We start from the raw sequence: 14,426 nt of genomic DNA on the forward strand, positions 1-14,426 counted from the left end.
ACCTTATTCTCTGCTTTTTGTTGTCTTATTGTAGCCAAATTATAAAACAACGTAGTATATTTGCAGATATTTTGCTAATTTTCTTTTTTGTTTGTTTCATCCAATCAAATTCTTTGTTTTTCCACTTCTAAGCACACCTTCCTCCTCGCCTCCTCTTCGTCATCATGGCGGACGTATCCGGCCTCGATGAGCAGCGGGCTGGTGAGCGGCGACAGCGGATGACCCCCTGGAATCTGACACACATCCGCCATGCCGGCGACGCCCCTCTCCTGATCCTCCCCGGGGCCGCCGCCGTTCGGAACCAGCTGGGGACTTTCCTGCGGAGATTCCTTGGAATCGGAGCCGTCTGAATGTTGGGAATGGAAAACACAAATGGGGAGGAGGAGAAAGAAAGGACAACAAGGCAAACGGTTAATCAGATTGTGTGAAAATTAAATTCAAGTTCAGTTTTATTTTGAATTTGATGAACTGGGTTGTGAAACTTTTGGTTTTCTAGATACTAGATTAAAGCATTAATTTTTAAAACGATTTTCTAATTGAAAGCATTTCTTTAATGTGGGTTCCTACACATTTTAAACTCAATTTTACAGTTTTCTGTCTTTTATATTAATTTAAAAATGTAAAATTTTAACATTTGCTATTAAGTTATTACAAATATTTGAAAGGGAGGAAAAAAGAAAAAATTAAAAAGTTAAGGATGTAGGAAACTTAGGTTGGAGGGAGCGAAAGAAGAAACTGAGAAAGGAGACGAGGACAAAAAGACAATTTAGGAAAGGAACTAAGGATTCAAAAAAATAATGAAAAGGAGACAAGAAGAAGAAATAATGGAATAAAAGAAGGGAAAAGATGAGTGGTAGAAACCAAAGATAGGAAGGAAGGAAACAAGGGAGAATAAAAAGTAAAGAAATCAATAAAGTCTGGAAATCCAAATATTTTTCTGCAAACTTATTTTCTTTTTCCACAATTATCCAAACTGGGAAATACTAAAATCCAGTTCCAGACTGCGTAGGAACCCCGAATATATTACATCTACTAAAACAAAAGCAAAACACGAGAGAAAATTAACCATTTTTAGCATTAATCTCAACTTCCAAGAGAAACGTACTGATGTTCAGTCATGCAATGTGTAGGAAATGGAAGTAGGTCAGGGCATAACGAGGTTCTGAAACCGCAAATTGATTCTTAGTGGGGAATCTGAAATATGCATGTCGCAATTAAATACTAGCATTACACAAACATCTCCCATTAAACTGCAGAAACCAGCTACAAATACTAGTACTAATACTATTGCTACTACTACTAAACTACATGATTCTAAATTCGACTGTATACTTGCCCAGTTCTGCAAAGTTTCCACTGCTATACATCAAACTGCATCATGGGTAAAACCATCGCAACCAGTGAGAGCAGATCTATGCAGCGGTGCTATGAGAAAAAAACTCCAAAACACACACATGCTAACAGGAAGACTACATCTACCACAATGCAACACAGGGGGAGGGGTCACAGTTCAAACAGAACTCTGGAGTCCCTTTTTATGTTAAACAATGTTTTTTTTATTAACACTAGTGCACCACAAACAGATTAAAAAGTGAGACGAATGAAAGAAAGAAAGGAGGAAAAGTCATAGAAGCAACAAATAAAACATCCAGCAAGAGTTTGGCGATAGATGTGAAGGAACAGCGTTGCAAAAGTGATAGAACACGAGTGAAACTGTACATATTTATCAGAAAATTATTATTATTATTCAGATTTAGGCAATTTTTTTTAAATTTTTGGTGATTTAGTCAGCTTTAAAAGTAGAAAATTAACATGCAAACAGGAGCAGTCGCTAATGTTTTAATTAGCAGCAACACGGCGAGGCTAACTGAAGTCTTTTCAAAAGTCGGCAGCTAACAGCAGAAAAACATGCAGATTTAATTCTAAAACTCCATTTTTAGTCTAAGGTGAAGTTAAAAAATTAAAACAAGTTGCAAAATAACCAAAATACTCCCACTTCCATTAAAAAAAACATTGTACTGTTTGTTTATTTAACTTTAATTCTTTGTAAACTCATACTGTGATATTTATGACCTCTCTTAAGCTAAGCTAAATGAGTTAAGCTAAGCTAACTAGCTGTTAGCATTAGCTGGTATCCCATATCTAATGCTGAATAGATCAATCTATTCCCTTTTTTCACCAAATATCTGGACAACTATGTAATAATAACAAGAATAAAGAATACGTTTAGTATATAAAGTGGTAAAACTAACAAATTTGGTTCAGATTAAGTCCATTAACATACAAATTACAGCATGAATACAAAATCATAGAAGCTTGTTACAATGTAAGGACATTTAAAAGGCCTTTTAGGTAGTTAAAAAAATCCAGAGAGCCAGTGGAAGTGGTTAGTATTAAAAAGCAATCGATACTTTTCTAGATTTATTAAATTTAGATGAGGCAAAAGCTAATTTATTAAGAAAAAAGCTAGCAGAAAAACACATCCCGTAGCTCCAAGATTTCTTTCAACCTAAAATAACCCTAATGTGCCATGACAGTTACTGTACACTGTACATTCAGTTTCATTAAAATGACAAAGAAGAAGCATCAGTGGAATTGAGTGGTAGCAAATGCAAATATGAAACAGGCAGAGTGTAAGGACGGCACAGTGTGGGACTCGGCTCCAGTGTTCCTGTGTTTATACATGTTTTCAAGCTCTGACAACACGCAGACTTCTGCATCTGACAACATAAACGCCTCGTTTCTCAAATATATCTTCTGTACACTTGCATAATTGCATTATTATGAACTTCACTGGTCTGTCTGTCTTCACCCTCCCACTCTGTTTACAAAAAAACTGGAGCTAAGTCGCACAAATCCAAAACACAACGGATTCCTAAATGTTTGAAATAAACACGGTGCAGGTGATTTACTCAGGAGGGGAGAGCAATTGAAAGGCACAACTCCGAAAATTAAGAAACAAAACATAAAGAGCATGTGCTTGGTTTTATGTTTGACTGCATCACCTGCATCTCAAACATTTTGAACCATTGTGAATCCCTCAACGCACACACACACACAAAGTGAGCAAAAAGCAGTAAAGTGACACTTTTCCAGCCTGGTTAACATGCATTCATAGAAACAGAAAGAAAAAAAAACAGTGCATTTCAAAGCAGAAAGTTGTTTTTTTCAGAAGAAAGCAGGAAAAAAAGTCAAACATCTTCCACATTTAACCCAATCAGATTTGAAGCAGTACATTCGTGAACAATATGAAGCAAAAATAACCTCAAATTGGTGTGAAATACTGGCTTGTGCTGAATTTGCTTGTTCCAGTGAGAGCAAAAATAAAAGTGGAGAACAGGCAGCCGAACGGGCAACAAATGACAGATGGAGATGAGGAGCCTCCTATAAACTGCAGTTTAAGAGGTGAGGAAAGAGCAGCAGAACTGAGTGAAAGGGAACATTCAGATTTAATTGCCGAGTGTGGAGTTCATGCCAGGGGCCGAGCCGAGCACAAGCAGGCAGCTATGGGTGGTGCGTTTGAGTTACAGTGAGGAAAACAAAGAGATGTGAAGGAAAAACAGAAAAATATATCACTAAATCGGACTGTTTTCAATTCAAAGCTAATCAATCTCAGTCGAGGATACATATAAAATAAGTTCTCTAAAGTCTTCACACCAGTGCTACTATAAAGTTAAAAAACATGAAAACTACTTCCCTCCTTTAATGCAACATGCATCCAGCACAAATTAACAGGAAAAAAAATCTGTTAGAGTAAAATATAAGTGTGCAAATCCTTACACTAATTGTTTTATGCAACTTTTAGGATGTCAAACTGTATTAGTTTATGGATGTGCACACTTAAGCAAACTCATTATTGCAGCTTTTTCGTTTTTTTATTGACTTTTCTCTAATAAAATCTAATAAATGCTGCGTAACAGGTGGAAAAACACCTTTAACAGATCTCCTGAGCAAACATCCACATTAGAGTTAAAGTAATCTGAAATAATTAACAAAAAGTGCTCAAAAGGACTTCTTCTGCCACTTTAAACACTAAAATACAACCCATCCTCTGGGAAAACATATACAATTAAACAGGGCTATAATTAAGATCAACCATTTCTTTAAATAAACTGAGCTGCTCACAACTTTCCCTCTAATGCCCCAATAAAAACCTCTAAGGAAAACTGCTATTGCACAATACAAAGTCAAACTCTAAGGTTTTATTTCACGCCACAAACATGGACACAGAAAGAGATTCATGTCAAATCAACACCTCTAAATCAATCAGTTTCTCCTCAATAAGTCAAGAAATCGCTCTAATTTATCAGCTAAATATCAACAAACCTAACAATCCTGCTACACAGAAGACACTAATATAAATATAATCAATGCTAAAAGAAACAGCTGGAAGTCTTGCAGAAATAATCTTAACTAGAAGCTCCAAATGTGAGCTTCAAGATTTACTTGTAAATACAAAGTTTTTAAGTTATGGCACATTGTACAGGAAGGATTTCCCCTTAAAAAAGGTTATTTATGCAAACATTTTTACTATTTACAAGACTGTCGTCACAACAAGATAAACCAGCATCAAAAGCTGGTTCAGATGAAAAAAATAAAACAGATGGGCGTAGAAAAAAAATCTATATGAAAGTAGAAAACGACAGATTTCTGTTAAAAATCGTCCATTGTACGATTACAAAAATACGGTTAAACTTGATCAAAATCTGTTATGCAAACGTTTTTTATAAAGAGTTGTAAAAAGTTTACTAAAATGTTTTTCCTCTACTTTCAGAGTTGTGTGAAAAAATGAGGACACCCCATGGAAACGTGTGTTTTCTAAAAATACTTAGTCAAATTTAATTTAACTCCTGAAAAAGTCAAATTACAAATTTATAATTTCTAGTGAGGAATAAGTAAATAAAATGGATAAAAAATATCTCACACAGACATACTAGTATTATCACTTATGGAGAAAAATTTCTCGTCTGATTCATGATAGATTTCAGTTAATTAAAAAAGAAACCCCTGAAATGTTAGTCTAACCATTTTCATAAATAAGAAAATTTGAAAATATGATTAAATTAAATCTTTTTCTGAAAATTTAGTGATAAAAAAAATCACATTTGAAGAAACTTGTCAAATAGGAATGTTTTTCAAGAGAAGTATTACCATTACCTAAAAAAAAGTAATAAATAGTTTTTTTAAACACAATAAGCTCACAAAATGTAGAATATTACTTTTACATTTTAGTTTATATCTTTAGTGAGTAAAGCATGACTATTTAAATCTCTTTATTTTCCAGAGAACACAATATTTAATGAGGCGTCCCAGATTCTCATCCAGATATTTAAAAGGTAAATAAGTTAAACTGTAGATTAAATCAAAGTCTGGTTGTATTTTCCTGCTCAGCAGCTAAAAACCTGACCAGCCACGTCTTCCTCACCGAACCGGTACCGCTGCTCCCGCTCCTCGTCGGCCCGCAGACTCCCAAACTTTAGCTTCCCGTCGGTGGCGCTAACCGCCGCGGGGTTACCGTACAGCAGCGGCTGGCTGTACGCGCTGCTGCCGGTGTCGGATTCTGTGTCGCTGGTGTCGGTGCCGCTGCTGGTGGACCCATCGATCATTTGGACTGGCTGACTCAGCGTGTTGTTGTTGTTTGGTTTTTGGCCAAACAGCCGATGGGCCGCCGCGTTCGACCGCGCTTGACCCGGAACCGCAAGATTACCGTTAGCTATCGCGGCTTTCCGCGCCGTCGGGGCGGAGCATGGGGTTTCCACTCGGCGTATCGGGGTGGAAGTAATCTGGCTGAGGATGAACGGGTCGGTGTCGGAACGATTCCGCATGATGTTGAGGTTATATGGTTTGGACGGATGTGGCGGCGTGCGGCTTGAGAGGATCGGGGAGTAGCTGCCGTAGTGGGACGACGACGGGATGTCGGGAGCCTCAACGGGGACGGCGCCGGGCCGTTTGCTAAAATAATGGCCGCCGTCGTCCCACCGCGACCCGACGCGCGACTGACCGTGCCCGTTTGTCATTTCGGCGCTGAGCGAATTGGTACGCGGGTGGAAACTGCTGATGACCGGGCTGGAGCACTGGCTGCGAGTCCCGGTCCCCAGCGGGCGAGCGCCGCCGGCGCCGCGCTTGTCTCGGCCCTGGAAGATCTCGTCCAGCAGCGTGCTGTGGAGTGGCAGGCGGCTGTGGAAGGAGCCGCCATTGGACAGAACCTCCTCTGCATTTCTGTTTCCCATCACCCCCTGCTGCATCAGCCCCTGGTGGTTGGTGTGGTAGAACCCGTTCACCACCCCGAACAAACCCCCATCTCTGCCCTCATCCTCATTGCTGTCGTTTGCGCTGCTGTGGCCCCTGGGGGCCCTGCCGCTCTTCCCCACGTCGCATTCGCTGTCTATGTCGCTGCAGTCTATGTAAGGAATAGAGGAGCTGCTGCCTTTGTTTGCCCTGCAGGTTGGACCTGGGTTCAGGAGGTGCTGGCCCGCTCCGTTGTGGTTCTGTCGGCTCGGGTCCAAGTTGAGGGCGCTGTCGGGGAAGCCGTTGGTTGGAGGTTCCTCGGTGCCGTTGGCTTTGGCCGAGTCGGGCCGGTCTGCTAACAGAATAGATGTGGCACTCTGCAAAATATACCAAGAAAAACAAGTGACATAAACAATAATATTGTTGTTTTGAGTTAATTCTCAATAGCATAAAATATTGCAAATTCAACACTGGAAATCAAAGACGAGATAAATCAAATCTATTATGAAGTCTCTGATGACAAACTTGATCTTACAGGTATATTAATCATCAGGCTCAAACAGGCAATACTGCCAATTAGGACTTAGCTGGGAAATTCCGACTTCCCAGTCTGGAAAATCAACTAGAATTCCGTCTGATTTCAGACTGAGTGAATTTGCCCTCCCACCTTCTTGGAATTAAACAAAATTGGTGTCAAATGCAATATTTTTGTTTGTGCCGCCATTGTTTTACATTTATAGGTCATTAAAGGTCAACCTGTTCCCCGCACACTTACAAAGCCAAACAAATTTGGTATCAATCATAGCATAATTTATCTCAATTTGTTTTGATTTTGTTAATGTGGAGCTCATTTTAATTCATCATGTGATTAATGTATTAATTATGGCGGTAGGTAACGCAGGAAGGTGTTTTACCTCTTTTGGCACTTGGGATCTGAAGGAAGACGAGTGCGGCGACATGCTGCTGCTGGACAGAACCTTGCTGTGTTTCCTGTGAAAACGGGAGGCGACACCAGGTCAAAGCATGCGCCACTAATCAGCTAACCCACCAGGCAAATCTGATTACAGCCACACAAAGGTCTGTTTGAGAAACTGGAGCAGAACCAGGACACTTCTTCACCTCTCAAACGGGACTTTCTTCAGCTCAGAGTCTTTCAGATGGTCGATAATTTGCTTCTGCGTTCTCCCGCTGGAAGAAAAGTGAATATAAATGTAAGTTTAAGCAAAAAAGACAGAAGAAAAAGCAGTTTCTGGGTCCTGGCTCACCTGAACCGGAATGAGGAACCCCTGGTGAAGAGGATGGGCTTGGGTTTGGGTTTGGGCTCCTCGAAGAGTCTGAAGAAGGCGTGGTATTCGACGCAGATCTTCCAGAACACCTTGCAGCAGTCCCTGCTGGCCATGGCGAACTCCAGCGTGTCGTGGTGGGAGTTCTGCTGGACGACACCAAGAGTTGTGCAAAGTATGGACTCAGAGGAGTGGAAAACAAACGCACCCTTATTCTCAGGTTTCTTTTTGCAAAAACTAATCAAACTGAACATTTTCCTTAAATGAAGAGGTGGGCAGAGTACCCAGAAAATGTATTCAAGAGTAGCACTACTTCAACATATTTTTACCCGTGTAGAAGGAAAGTGACCGTCTATCTTCATAAAACTATTTAGTGGTTTTAACTGGAGAAAACAGTTGAAAAGTTTCATCTTTTCAAGATTTCAACAATAAAAACTTTGATCTTAGACTTACAGAGGGGTCGGCTCTCAGTTTGATGAGGAACCTTTTACGCTTGAAGCTCAGCTTGCGAATCTTGGACCAGTTGAAAGCGTTGATTTTTGTGTAACCCTAAACGAGAAACAGAAAACCAACTGAATGCAGCCAGTTTTACTGCAAAAAGAACAAACTATTATATATATTATAATAATTAATAATTATATAATTAACGTTCCTAAAGTTCCTGCACACTTAAAGGTCTTTTTGTTTAGTTTAAAATTTAAAACACAACTTTCTCAGGAATTTATGGATTCTGTTGTACAATGAGCAGGATTTATTAATGTAAGACAAGATGCAAGGAAGGACACAAGGGTGGAAAGAAGAGTGCAAGGAAGAAATGAAGGAGATAAAGAGGAAGGATTGCAGGAGGGAAGAAGGAATAATATAAGATTTGACACAAGACAGGAAGGACACAAAGGAGAAGGGTAGGAGATAAAAAGATAAGGGAGGACACAAGAAAGGAAGGAGAGAAGTATCAAAAAAGGATACAATGCAGAACACAAGGAAGAAAAGTACAACACAAAAAAGTCAGAACAAAAGATAAAGAGGTGAGACACAAGATACGAAGTAGGATGCAAATAAGAACAGAGAAATGATACAAGAGTGGAAAGAAAGGCACAAGGAAGGAAGGAGGAAATTAAGTAGTTTGAGAAGGATGCAAGGGAGTATACATGGAGGAAGGTAGGAGACAAAAAAGGATTAAATATAGGAAGTAGGATGCAAGTGAGGATATAAGATATAAGAGTGGAATTAAGGACAAGGAAGAAGGGAATGACATAGTTAGTGAGGGACACAAAGAAGGACAGATTATTAGACTGCAGTCCTTCATGTCCAACAGCTTTCAGGTGCGTCTCTGCTTCTGTGAACCTGAACCACATTTGGATCTCTAGCAGGATTCTGTAGAACTTCCCTTACAAACTGAGCCGTTGCCTTCTGGTGTGTGTGGACCAGAAGTTGGAGGAAGATCCTACCTGGAAAACCAAAACCCCGGTGTGCGCCACCGTCAGGCTGAGCTTCGATCCCTCTCTGTCCTTGGCAGGGTACAGCCGGACACCGTACATCTCCAGCCGCCGAGCGATTTCCAGCAGCTGGTAGTCCGACTCCGCTGGAGTCTGCCCTCTGAGGAAGAAAAACCTCACTCAGTTGAAATGAAGTCCAAAAGCTGCAGCTTTAAATCCAAGCACAAACCCGCTGCACAAGTCCTAAAACAACAGGATCAGATGGAGGCGCCTGCTGCAGGCCGGAAAGAAACCTGCCACAAAAAGAGCTTTGTTTCCTCGCAAAATCTGAAAATCGCTTCCTGTTTCCTGTATGAGCGCCTGAATTAGCCACTTCCTTCCTGCGTCGGCTAAGAAGGAGCTGAGGGATTGGAGTGAGGGAAAGCAAGTGGTTTGTTTTTCTGTCTTTATCTGTGCTGGGGGAGGGGAAGTGCGCCTGGTTTACAAATGTTAAGATTGCGTGTTAGCCAGCAGTGAAGGTCTGTGGAAGCTGAAGGGACTCACACATGTTGGCGGTGGCAGTCGACGATCTTGTCCCTGATGGCGTCCTGGTCAGGAAGGTACTTGTTGTGCAGCAGGTGCTGCCAGCTCTGCGTCTCGTCAAAGTCCCCGATCTCGGCTGGTGGGACGGAGGGAAGGAAAAACTGAGATTATTTGGACTAGAAAGGAGAAAAAACTGCCAGAAAAAAACCCAAGTAAAATCAAATAGTTTGAAAATTATGAAGAAAACTGCTAAAATAAGTAAATTTGTACAAATATAGGAGTACATCCTGTCTGTTTTCATTCAGAAGGTTGGACAAATGGAGGTTTAGACAAATGGCTGGACGACTGGTTGGATGAATGAATGGATGATTGGACGGCTGGATAGAGGAACTAATGAACAGATAATTAGATGGTTGGATTGATGTTGGATGGACGAACTAATGAATGTGTGGTTGGATGGCTGGGGAGAGATTAAAGGTGGATGGATGGACAATATGGAGGGATGAATGGTTTGACAGAGGGCTGACTGGATGCATCAGTTGTACAGGAAATGACATGTAAAGACATTCTTGTCGATAATATTTTCTTTTCCAGATTGATTTGTTCTCCTAAATCTGCAAAGATTACAAAACTCCTGGAAAAATCCTTTGAATTGTGTTTGATTTATAGTCAGGCATTCAGAGACGGAAGCCTTTTTGGATCAAAATTGGTAGAATCAGACCAGAGCCATTTTCTGACATAAAGAACTTCCAGTAAAAACGCAGGAATCCTAAAAATCTTCCTGAATATTCTCAGAGTAGAAAGAGACTTTAGCAAATTATTGAGATATTTCTAACAGAGAGCAGCTGATTGTCTCTGCATAATATAAATGAAAATTACTTTATTTTCTATATTGTGTTAAAATGGCAGCTGGATAAGGAAGTGAAACCTGCGTTTTACTCACACTGAATGATGTGGGAAACCATGAGGGCGGCGCTGGTGTCGTTGCAGATCAGACGACCGCAGGCCAGGTCGCGTTTGATCTGCAGGGCGAACAGATACCTGGAGAACAGCAGGACAAAAAACATCCTTACGTGAGGAAATGATCAGAGGGGCAGATTAGATCAGAAACAAGTCATGATACAGCAACAAAACAGCCTTAAACCAGAGTTGATTTAACAAGAACTGCTAATAAAACTCACATTTCAGTCCAAATCTGCACATTTGTTCATGTTTAGTAAATATGATAAAGCAAAAAATGATCGCTGAATATGTTAGACCATTTCAGCAGCGATGATCTGGGTTTATGTTAAACGTTTTGTCACATTTCAAACTAAAACATCAGAGTTTTAGGAAGGAAGAAAAGTAGGAATGAAAGAAGCAAGGGAGTACATAAAGAGCAAACAGCTGCCAGCTCACTTCCTGTTCCCTGTGAGTAAACAGGCAAAGAGAAAAAACCAGGAGCAGAAAACCTACAACAACTGGTTTGTTCTCTGGGTTAAGAAAGAAATCCCCAAAGTGACAGAAATATTCTGGGAGCTGCTGCATCATGGGAAAATGCTGGAGGTCAGAGGTTGGTGTCGAGAGCTTGGACAAACATCTGGGCCGGCTTGGACCGGATCATCAGACTAAAAGTAAAACAAGAGTTTCTTTTTTAGCTGCTATGAAGCAAAATAAAAGTTTTACAAGGAGCCTGGTTCCCAGATCCCACAGTTAGCCTTAAAGTGTCAGCTAAAAATATCAGAATATTTGACAAGGTATCATTAGAAACATCCAGAAAAAGCTACACGGAAGGCTGAAAACATGGTTAGAGGAGTATAGGTGTGGTTTCTGTGAAAAACCTACCGAGTCAGCTCCTCCATGAGCTGCGTGTGGTCAGGAGGGAAGAACTTCACCACAAAGCGAAGGATGGTGTTTTTAGGTCCTGGAGGAGAGAAATTATGGGCTAGAGAGGAAGTGGAGACGTGGGAAGAAAGATCGACAGAGAGAAAAACGACAGAGATTCTTACGTCTGATCTGCTTCAGCGTCGGCTTCAGGAGGTCCAGCCACACCTGAGAGCAGAAAACACTCCATTACAGCACGTAGCGCTGCTACGCTAACCGTGAGCAGGCTAACAACTGTTAGCATCACAACACAACATCGCTGAACATTGTGTTCACTCATTACTGCAGCAGCTCCTTCACTAACTGGTTCTACTGTGGAAAAATCAACAGTTTACTGGGTCTGTTTTCATTGAGGTTCAGATCTGCGGCCGCCATATTGGATTGTTGAGAAATATCTGATCTAATGAACAACTTGAGTTTGGAAAATTCATATTTTTCAAAATCTGAAGACTTATATTGTTGTTAGACATGATGATGTCCAACTTGACCATAAGGAAAGAAAAAAAGAAAGAAGAAAATAAGGATGGGAGAACAAATGGACTTATGGCAGGAAGGAGAGAAGGAAAGAAGTGAGAAAGAAAGAAAAACGAAACAAAGAAGGAAAAGAAAGAAAGAATCAAAGTAATGAACTAAGAAAGGACGGAGTTAAGGAAGGAAGAAAAGAAGGGAGATAAAAAAGAAGGAAGGTAGAAAAAGAAGCAGGGAAGGAAGGGAGAACAAATCAAAGGAAGGAAGAAAGAAAGAAATGAAAGGAGAACAAATGGAATGAAGGATGAAGGAAGAAAGCAGAAAAGAAAGCTGGATGAACACAAGGAAGGAGAAAAGGAATTGAGAGAGGGAGAACAAATAAAAGAAAACAAAAATGGAAGAACAGAATGAAGACAAAAAGAAAAAAGAAAGAAGGAAAAATGAACAAAATGAGGGAGGACACAAGAAAGGACAAAGAACTCTATTCCCCAACTTAACCACTAGATGTCACTCATTTCTAAACGCTGGCCCTTTAAAAAACTAAGCTGCATTATAAACTGAAACCATTGAGTTAAAATTCATCAATCTGTTCTACAAATCGAGTCGGTGCCACAAAGTCTAACATATTAAATCACAACTTATGAGGCCAAAAGGTAAATTCAGAGTCAGACATGATCTGATTTAAACTTTGCTTCATATTAGAGAAATTAAATTGTGATAATTTGCATCAATCTGAAAATGCATAGAGAAGTTAGCACCATTCAGGCTGAAAGAGTTAAATGCAAAAGCACAAACGCTGGAGCTGAACACATCATTACTCCTGAAAATGGAGGTCATTAAAGAAGTTTATTATATTCAAATAGAATCTGAGAGCTAAAAATGATACTAATAGCTTTAAAATGTAGTAAAAACATTGTAGAGTGGAGGTGGAGGTTTAGATTTGTATTATTTATTTGACTTCATGTTATTCGATCCTTAAAGAACAGTTCAGCTTTCATAGGAGCCAGAAAGCTTCTTCTTTTCACTACATGTTTGTGCTCTAATGGAGTTTCAACTGCAAACTACAGACACATCCATTCTGCAGATCATTACAAACAGCTGCTGCTAGAAACTTCAGGAACCAGACTGCAGCAGAAAGCTGGGGTTTAAATCCACATCAATGCAAATTTATAAAGATTACAACTGAATCCTTCCAACAAAACTCATTCTACCGTCATTTTCCGGTGATCCGTGTACTCCAGCCCAAAATAGTCGCCTTCAGTCAGGTTGAGGTGGACACAGGCCAGGTCAAAAAGCACCTTGCCAGGCGCGCGTTGCTGCAAGAGAAGAACAGGAGAGGGGAAGCCATGTTGGATTAAACCAGAAAAAGAGAAAAGATGGCGACAGAAACTGAATCAGAGTTGGGATGGATGGATGGACGGGTCATTCCTAATCCAACAGTCAAGAGCGCATCCTGACAAAAAACAAGTTTTTTAAAATTAATCATGCAATTAATTGATTGTTTATTGCAACAGAATTAGGTGGCAGCATCATGTTTTGCTTCAGGAGGGATTGGTGCACTTTGTTATTCTTACGATTAGCTAATAGAAATATTATTGATCAAAAACCAGATTTAATGCCAGTTAAGCTGGATTAAATGTCTTTATTTCACCAGAAGTAGATGATAAATGTCAAAAAACAACAACGCTGAAGTTCAGTAAGTATATATGGACTGGATTATTCCAAACAACTCTAATTATGTAATTGTTAATTGTGACAAGTCTGACCACAACAACCACGGTGCATCAGAGCAGCTCTGGGTGTGCCGTGAGACTAGTCTGTCACCATCTGGCCTCAGCATGTCGACGTGAGTGTGTGTTCAGTCTGTCTGCAGGGAAACACCCACACACCCTTCATCCAGCTATTCACCAAGCACAACACACACATTTACTGGCTCTAGCTGCAGGCTGATATCAAGGAAACATCAGGATTCTGTGAAACTCTCCGAGAACGTCTTTATTATCCGACTGACAGATGCTGCCGTTAGGACGGGATTTAGGTCTGGGTGGTGGTAATCTTCGCCTTAAGGCAGTTAAGACGGGACAAAAAGGGAGGAAGTAGGAAAACAGAAGAGAGGAGGACGGCTTACATGGCAAGAAAGCAGTAAAAAATAATCCTTCACTGCTCTTCTCCTTTCTACCTACGTCTATAAACACATTAGTCCGCTTTACTGTATTGATTTCTCTCTGCTTCTTTCTCCTTTACTATGAACTATTTCCTCTTCAGACGGCCTTCATTAGCAAACCAATCTTCTACAGCAAGACGTCCAACTTCAACAACAGAAGCTCCAGGTTTTCTGCCGTGCAGAACCACGTTGGGCTGGGAGGAGGAGCAGGAGTCCGACCCAAAAAGCACACAGCTCTGGTGGAAACACAAGGCCAGACTTGGATCCCACTGACAAGCGTGAGAATGAAAACGCAGAGTTTGGAAACATAGATGTAAAGAGAGATCTCAACACTGAGTTCTGGTTATTGTTTTCTGCTGTTAGAATATCAGGTTGAAGAGAGAAATTTGCCTGTTTGCAGATTTTTCCATAGAGCACATATAAAATATTCCAAAGAAAATGCAGCTTGGGAAACTGAAATAG

General features: G+C 40.4%; 2 protein-coding genes across 5 annotated transcripts in view; both read right to left on the reverse strand.

Annotated features, from left to right (window-relative positions):
- LOC114140903 (uncharacterized) overlaps positions 1-14,426 on the reverse strand; it is a 1,158,965-nt gene that overhangs the window by 904,039 nt on the left and 240,500 nt on the right.
- LOC114140908 (FERM, ARHGEF and pleckstrin domain-containing protein 1-like) overlaps positions 1-14,426 on the reverse strand; it is a 44,224-nt gene that overhangs the window by 7,441 nt on the left and 22,357 nt on the right. For 3 of the 4 annotated variants that reach the window (XM_028011220.1, XM_028011218.1, XM_028011221.1), the window contains exons 3-14: positions 13,012-13,116; positions 11,458-11,500; positions 11,294-11,372; positions 10,413-10,510; positions 9,491-9,605; positions 8,960-9,107; positions 7,965-8,060; positions 7,494-7,660; positions 7,348-7,416; positions 7,143-7,218; positions 6,452-6,605; positions 138-346 (exon numbers count right to left, since the gene is read on the reverse strand). In XM_028011220.1, coding sequence (XP_027867021.1) covers positions 138-346; positions 6,452-6,605; positions 7,143-7,218; positions 7,348-7,416; positions 7,494-7,660; positions 7,965-8,060; positions 8,960-9,107; positions 9,491-9,605; positions 10,413-10,510; positions 11,294-11,372; positions 11,458-11,500; positions 13,012-13,116 — 1,359 coding nt within the window. The remainder of the gene's footprint in view (positions 1-137; positions 347-6,451; positions 6,606-7,142; positions 7,219-7,347; positions 7,417-7,493; positions 7,661-7,964; positions 8,061-8,959; positions 9,108-9,490; positions 9,606-10,412; positions 10,511-11,293; positions 11,373-11,457; positions 11,501-13,011; positions 13,117-14,426) is intronic. The other variant, XM_028011219.1, reaches the window with a different exon arrangement.

The sequence above is a fragment of the Xiphophorus couchianus genome, chromosome 24, assembly GCF_001444195.1.
Source record: "Xiphophorus couchianus chromosome 24, X_couchianus-1.0, whole genome shotgun sequence".
Lineage (NCBI taxonomy): Eukaryota > Metazoa > Chordata > Actinopteri > Cyprinodontiformes > Poeciliidae > Xiphophorus > Xiphophorus couchianus.